The 7,869-nt window shown below is 42.4% G+C and overlaps 1 protein-coding gene across 2 annotated transcripts; it reads left to right on the top strand.

The window, feature by feature from the left end:
- The first annotated feature begins 355 nt into the window (after window positions 1-355).
- Window positions 356-5,846, top strand: LOC106569427 (protein arginine N-methyltransferase 5). Of its 2 annotated transcripts, none has more exons than XM_014140776.2 (16): window positions 356-600; window positions 1,225-1,343; window positions 1,520-1,605; window positions 1,870-2,004; window positions 2,169-2,281; window positions 2,387-2,436; window positions 2,539-2,702; window positions 2,818-2,979; window positions 3,067-3,144; window positions 3,270-3,328; window positions 3,447-3,569; window positions 3,821-3,996; window positions 4,195-4,398; window positions 4,517-4,627; window positions 4,710-4,774; window positions 4,881-5,846. In XM_014140776.2, exons 1-16 carry the CDS (start codon window positions 500-502, stop codon window positions 5,031-5,033), a joined length of 1,899 nt encoding a protein of 632 aa, XP_013996251.1. In that variant the 5' UTR covers window positions 356-499; the 3' UTR covers window positions 5,034-5,846. The 2 variants fall into 2 exon arrangements, with proteins under 2 accessions (XP_013996251.1, XP_013996252.1); XM_014140777.2 differs by having other exon boundaries at window positions 4,517-4,631.
- Window positions 5,847-7,869: the final 2,023 nt, after the last annotated feature.

Below are 7,869 nucleotides of genomic sequence, written 5' to 3'. Positions count from 1 at the left end.
AAGTAAAGCAGTGAAATAAAAGTAGTCAAAAATATAAATAGTAAAGTACAGATACCCAAAATAACTACTTAAGTAGTACTTTAAAGTAATTTTACTTAAGTAGTTAACATCACTGAAAATGTGATTTATATAGCCAATATATTTTTTATATATAAATAAAAGAAACAAGAAATCAAGAACGGCGGGACGAATCTAATTAACAACCACCCCAAAACAATCTGCACTTAGATACTTACTTACGTTGTCTGGGTTTGACGAAATATGATCCCAATGGTTTTTCAAACATCTCTGACAAATGTCTCTATGACGTGGACCCAAACTACCATAATCTCGCTGGAAATGCAAGTGTCGCGACAGTTGTTGAAACGCGTGAAACTGGAAGTCATTTTGATTCTGCAATCAACAGCCACGCTATGACAGCATACGCTTGACTAGAGCCAAAATGGCGTCAGTTTCCAGATTCTAATTGCAACTCCCTTCTTTCCCATTCACTCGGTTAATGATGGCGTCCCACAGTACAGGGGGCAGGGTGTCTTGCGGGAGAGATTTGAATTGTGTGCCCGAGGTTGCTGACACGCTTGCAGCGGTCGCTAAACTTGGGTAAGTAAACTGCTTCGCTCAAGCAGTCAAATACTGGAGACGAGTATGCTATCCCTATCTACCCGTCGGCTTCATTTCTACACGTGATGTAGCCAGCTAGCTATTTTAGCGCGGCAGTAACAGCAAACTAGCTAGGTTCACTTGCCGGTGAAATATTAGCACGTGCACTATCACAATGGCTAAGAAATGTTCATCCTGACCACTACCTCAATATGATCTGTTGAGAATACATTTGACTGTAGATCCATGACGTTACTTAAATGTATTATCCAATTAAATAACGTTGGCTACTGTAGATCCATTACGTTACTTGAAAGTATTATCCAATTAAATGTTAGCTACGTTTGTAAAGTAAGTTTCGTACAATAAACTTTGCAAGAGCATCAGACAAGTCGACATTTTTTTTTTTTTAAAGGTCAACTTTATTTAACTAGGCAAGTCAGAACAAATTCTTATTTACAATGACGGCCTGCCCCGACCAAACCCGGACGACGCTGGGCCAGTTGTGAGCCGCCCTATGTGACTCCCAATCACGGCCGGATGTGATTCAGCTTGGATTAGAACCAGGGACTGTAGATCATCGACAACTCAACTAAAGTGTCCCATCTGTCCCTTCTCTTTCAGGTTTGACTTCTTGTGCATGCCCCTCTTCCACCCGAGGTTCAGGAGAGAGTTTGAGTTGGATCCCGCCAAAGTCCGATCTGGAGCACATACACGCTCGGACCTGCTACTCTGTGGGAGAGGTGAGGTCAGAGGCAACCTGTATTTATACTGGCCTCAATGGTAGAAACTAGACAGTTCATTCCCAAGTTCCACTGAACACAGGAGCATCTACTTACATAACAATCTAATGGCTCTACAGTATGTATTTTTAAAAATTAAGTATCAGGATATTGAATTACAATTCTTCCTTACCCAGACTGGAACACTCTGGTTGTTGGAAAGCTTTCTCCATGGATTGAGACAGACTCAGAGGTGGAGACGGAGCGCAGGAATTCAGAAGCGGTGAGTTGGACATCATGAAAAGATGTATTCACACTGTAACAAAAAGTAGCAAAACGCTTTGCAATGGAGGACGTTTTGCTATGAAAATGACAGTTTCTATTGTACAAATTCAGGTAGGTCCCTCCCCATTTTGTTCTGTTTGGGTTCCGTTTGAATTTTTGTGAATAAACCATGGCCTCCTTTGTCTGCTCAAGCAGACCATTTGAAACATCTTTGCCACAGGTTGAATTGTTGCTCTCCTTTCATCCCTCTGTCATGTCTCAGGCCCTGGTCCAGGAGCTGAACTTCTCAGCGTATCTGGGTCTGCCAGCCTTTATGATCCCTCTGAAGGGCCCTCACTGTGCCAACCTGGCCCGCGTGCTGCTCAACCACATCCAGACTGGACACCACTCCTGCATGGTAGCTACAGCAGTCAAGCATTATCTATCTGTACCATTTAAGAACAATAACTCATTCTTAATCCTTGGCTTGTGTTGTGACTGGCAATTTCATGGTATTTCAGTGAACTTAAAATTGAAGTTATAAAACCTACAACTAAGAAACTGTGGATTGTGTCATATCAGTTCTGGATCCGGGTCCCCCTGATTTCCTCTGATGATATGCGTGATGACATCATCGAGAATGAGCCAACGAAACACACAGATGATGGCAGTAATGACGAGAAGACCTGGGCCTGGTGGGTCTGCCGTCACAGCTAGAGCCACATGGCTAAGGCATCAAGGTTTTCAGCCTTGTATTTTTGCTTTTTGTAAAAATGTACCTTCTGTTTTTCATTTTTCAGGTGGCATTCATTCAGAACTCTTTGTGACTACAACAAGAGAATCTGTTTAGGTAAGGAAGCAGGACAGGGAAACATGGTTGGAGTGTTGACAAACTGATAAGGAATTTTGGTCACAATTGATACTGAGCTGTCTTCCCTTCCTTTCCCTGAAGCCATTGAGGTTGGAGCAGACATGCCCACCAACGCTGTGATCGACAAGTGGCTTGGAGAGCCAATTAAAGCAGCTATTCTTCCCACCAGGATCTTTCTGACCAATAAAAAAGGGTTCCCAGTCCTTTCAAAAGCCCACCAGCAAATCATCTTCCGTCTATTCAAGGTACTGTAAATGCTAGGCTATATGGCAATTGTTATAGCAACTACAACCGTTTTATCTTCAGTCTGTCTTCTGTTCTTGAAAATGAATTTGACAAAACATTTCCTTGTTCTCCCAGCTTGAGGCCCAGTTCATCTTCACTGGCACCAGTCGTCACAGTGAGAAGGACTTCCGCTCTTACTTGCAGTACCTTGAATACCTCAACCAGAACCGCCCTGCCCCCAATGCCTATGAACTGTTCGCCAAGGGTTACGAGGATTACCTACAGTCTCCTCTTCAGGTGTGTGTTAAGTTTGTAAATAGGCATACCTATTGTCTGTATGCATTGGATTCTTTGTTATGTCTCTAACTGTTCTCTTCCCATTAGCCCCTCATGGACAATCTGGAGTCTCAGACATATGAAGTGTTTGAGAAGGATCCCATCAAATACTCCCAGTACCAGCAGGTAAGGAACCTTTAACATGCATGTTCTCACAGTATAATACACTAACATTATTAGTGATGTGGCTGGTAGGGTTTAACACAGTAATATCATTAAGTACCGATTGAGTTCTCCTGATCTTTCTGCAGGCTGTGTATAAGTGTTTGATGGACAGAGTCCCGGAGGAGCAGAAGGAGACCAATACACAGTGAGTAGCTCCAACACCTCACTGTCTGTCCTCTCTGTTAATGAGTATCTATTCTCCTGACAATCACCTTCCCCCTCTGTATCTGGTGGGTAACAGTATGTATTCTCTGTAACCCCAGGGTGTTGATGGTGCTGGGTGCTGGGAGAGGTCCTTTGGTCAACGCCTCTCTGCGGGCCGCCAAGCAGGCTGACAGAAAGCTCCGTATCTACGCCGTGGAGAAGAACCCCAACGCTGTTGTCACGTGAGTGGAACCTTTTCTCATTTTGAACCCTGACCTCCAAAAGATTTGCCAGCACTGACTAAACTCATTCCAGAAGATAATTAAAGTCCTCCATTTTTTTATTCAGGCATTAGGAGTTATTTCCCTGGATAGCTTTAATACTGGCAGATAAATAAATCCAGATGAAAATGGGAGGTTGGCAACATTAATCTCCACTGAGCTCCTAAAAATTCCCTCCACCCTCCTGTACTGATCCTGTCACACTCTCCCAGGCTTGAGAACTGGAAGTTTGAGGAGTGGGGCGATCAGGTGACCGTAGTGTCATGTGACATGAGGGAGTGGGCGGCACCTGAGAAGGCGGACATCATCGTCAGCGAGCTGCTCGGGTCCTTCGGGGACAATGAGCTGTCCCCAGAGTGTTTAGATGGAGCACAGAACTTTCTCAAAGGTGGGGGGGGGAAGTCACTCTAATTGCAGTCATTTGCAACTCGTTGATATTTAAATTTTGCTTATCACTGATTGATTGAAATCTTTATGTGATCGAGCTATACATATGGTAATTTTCTTTCAATGCCCATTTATTTTGCCTCAACCACCTCTACCCTTTCTCATCTTAAACGTGTTCCCGTTCTCTTATTCCTCTCAGATGGTGGGGTGAGCATCCCCTGTTCCTACACCTCCTTCCTGGCCCCCCTCTCTTCCTCCAAGCTGTATAACGAGGTCCGGGGGTGCAGGGAGCGGGACAAGGACCCTGAGTGCCACTTTGAGACCCCCTACGTAGTCCGACTCCACAACTTCCACCAGCTGGCTGAGCCCAAGGCCTGCTTCACCTTCATTCACCCTACCACAGGTAACACACACACACACGTCAAAAACCCTTACATGGCTAACGCTTACGCACCCTAGCTAACACAGGTAATGATCACACATAAGCTATGTACTAAATGCGCTTCTCTCATTTCCTTCAGATATGAACAACAACCGGTATCAGTGCCTCAGATTCTCTGTGGGGTGTAACACAGTGCTGCATGGCTTTGCTGGATACTTCGAGACCACACTCTATGGAGATGTCACACTCAGTAAGTAGTAAGAGTGGATGATGATGAGGTTTTAAGGTGTTTGGATATCATTAACATCAATGTGTGCATCTGTTTGGTCAAGGTATCAAGCCAGAGACCCACTCTCCTGGAATGTTCTCCTGGTTCCCCATCCTCTTTCCTCTCAAAGTAAGTTGACTGTCATACGGTCATGTAAAATGTCTTTACATTTAGCACATTTTATTACCCAAAAGAATGTAGTATATTTACTTTTCCTCCCCTCTCCCACCTGCAGCAACCGATCCCTGTGACGAAGGATGATGATGTCGTGGTGAGGTTCTGGAGGTGTAACAATGGGAAGAAGGTGTGGTACGAATGGGCCGTGACAGAGCCCTCATGCTCCGCTATCCACAACCCAGCAGGACGATCCTACACCATCGGCCTGTGAAGATCTCACACTCGCATACAAACACACACATGCATACAGACACAATTAGACAGGCACTTAGTTGCAAATGTTGAGGTAGTCTTGCTCACAAAAGGTTTAGCATTTTACCTATTCACCTGTAATCATGAGCCTGCTCATACCATGAAACCTACTGACCAGGGTCACAGTGAGGGTTTAGAAACCTACAGACCAGGGCCAAATTGAAGGTTTAGAACCTACAGACCAGGGTCACAGTGAGGCTTTAGAAACCTACAGACCAGGGTCACAGTGAGGCTTTAGAAACCTACAGACCAGGGTCACAGTGAGGCTTTAGAAACCTACAGACCAGGGTCACAGTGAGGCTTTAGAAACCTACAGACCAGGGTCACAGTGAGGCTTTAGAAACCTACAGACCAGGGTCACAGTGAGGCTTTAGAGCTGGGAATATGAACCCAATCAATGGTTTAGATTGGACCGATTTGAAACTGTTACTTTACAGTATAGTTAGTCCATGCCTGAAACTGACTCCTATCATCCACACATTCACATACCTATTGAGTTTAAGTTACTTATTTAGCCGGCAGTCAAGATACCTCAATGGCAGCGTTCAGACAGGCAGTTGAATTCTGATATTTTTTTCACTAATTGTTCTTTTGACCAATCAGATCATCTATGAAAAATATCTGATGTGATTGGTCAAAAGACTGGTTAACTCCGATACAGCAGTGTGTAGGAGATGGGCTATTCAGGTCATATGTTTTTCAGGTGTTCATTTCTTTGTTTTGTTACGGTTTTTGTCTGATCCATATTGTCAATAAAGACGACTACTAGCAACTTGCTGCTCTTTGCCCTGTTTGTATATGTACCTCTTGCATCTACTTATTTAGCATATTCCCTCGTGGGTTAAATGGCAGGCTGTGATAAGGTTGTTATTCCACTTAATTATTTTGAATATAGGCTATGCATATATCAAAAGGATATTTGGAGTGGAAAACTTAAATGCATGCATGTACACAAAGAAATTGTATATAAAATATGTACCGTATTCCTTTTTGTGTCTGATCAACAGACTGCACCCTGGTTTTAATGTCTTGACTGCACCATGGCATGTACTGTGGTGATGTATTGTGTCCAGTAGGTGTCACCATAGGAGAGGTCAGGATCAAATATTGGCATTGAATGTAATTAGCATTTTATTTTTTATTTAACCAGGCAAGTCAGTTAAGAACACATTCTTATTTACAATGATGGCCTACACCATTAGAGGCAAACCTATCAAAATAACACCAAATAAGTAGGTAGCTAAACCACACATGCTGTCATTTAGGGATCAGGTCCAATAGAAATGGAGAAGGAACACAGGTATACCAACTGAGAGGAAAGTTTATCACAGATTCTTGGAATTGCTGGTAAACACCAAGTTTCCTTCTGGAAAAGAAGACTTTTAAACTCGTCTCCATAAAAACAAGGCGGGAGTGTTATTGGTGCAGTGCAGACTTCTAGGGAATACTTTCACCTACTCCCAGATCAATATGGCACTAAGCAAACCTGGGTTCAACTACTATTTCAATTACTTTCACATTTCAAAGCAATACTCAAATATTTTTGGGGGGAAATTATATGTACTTGGAAAGTATTGATGTGTATTTCAAAGTATTAAAATGCTGAGTATTTTCAAATAAATACTCTGATGCATTTGAACCCATGTCCTAGGAGTATTTGTAATAATGTAATTGGAAAGAAGTATTTTCAAATATTTTTCAAATAGGAAATTATTGGAATTTTTGGGGGAAATTGTTTGAAAATACTTCCAATAGAATTAGCTGATTTCGGCCACATTATTTGAAAATACTCAAATACTGTACACAGAAACATTTGAATTGAAATAACAAATAATTTAATACATGCATTTCAACACAGCTCTGGCGCCAAGTGACCTTTCTTGGCCAGAACACTTCGGCCCTCTCATATTCCTGTAAATAGTGTCTGCTCTAGATATATAGGTACCCTGCTATTTTAGGGTGGGACAAACACTAATGCAAAACAAGCTCATAAATATTCTCAAATGTTGGCCTTAATCCACATCACAAACCAAACTGCTCACTAACTACCATTGATGTTTTCATTTTCTCAAAACGCTGACTGTGTTGCTGTCTCTGTCCCATGCTGTTTTACCATGAGAAGACCAGCAGCAACGCTAGCTCACCCACACACTCACTCTGGCTGCTGTCTTACCAACAAGCCGTGTACGTAATGTGTGCACACATGATAATTGTCATTATGGCAGTAAGTGACACAAGTATAAGATGTTTTTTCCCCAATGAAACACAATAATTCACTGAGGCATAGTTTGGAATTTGACCAACTCAAAGTCAGTGTTTCTCTCCATCTGTCCGTCTGCGTGACCCTAATAATGTGTTTTGACAGATTTCTTGTGATGACAGAGTTGCTCATGTTAAGAGAAAACAAATATCTAGCTGTAAACACATGTGAAGGAGTGTAGGTTGTAGCCTCCACCCCAAAATCATGGTTGTTTTAGAGGAACCTGTTTTGCTTCTCAGATCAGTCTAGTTTCCAGACAACTCACAGAAAACACTGAAATCAGTGTTAATACTATGTAATATGACAGCTACTCACACCCTTCCTAATTAATGCATTTGAATTCTTTCTATCATTCTACTTCCTCTTGACCTTTCACAAACTAATTTAAACTAACATTCTTAAATTGTATTTGAGTTTACTAAAGCATTATAACAGTAAAATAATAAATGAACAACCCTGCTGAAACGTGGAGGGGAGGGGCTTACCCTGTGTTGACTATTTCGGCCACGCTGATTGGATGAGCATTTCAAGCAAA

This window comes from Salmo salar, chromosome ssa14, assembly GCF_905237065.1.
Source record: "Salmo salar chromosome ssa14, Ssal_v3.1, whole genome shotgun sequence".
In the NCBI taxonomy this organism is placed as follows: Eukaryota; Metazoa; Chordata; class Actinopteri; order Salmoniformes; family Salmonidae; genus Salmo; species Salmo salar.
This window is presented reverse-complemented; position numbering and strand designations above follow the sequence as displayed.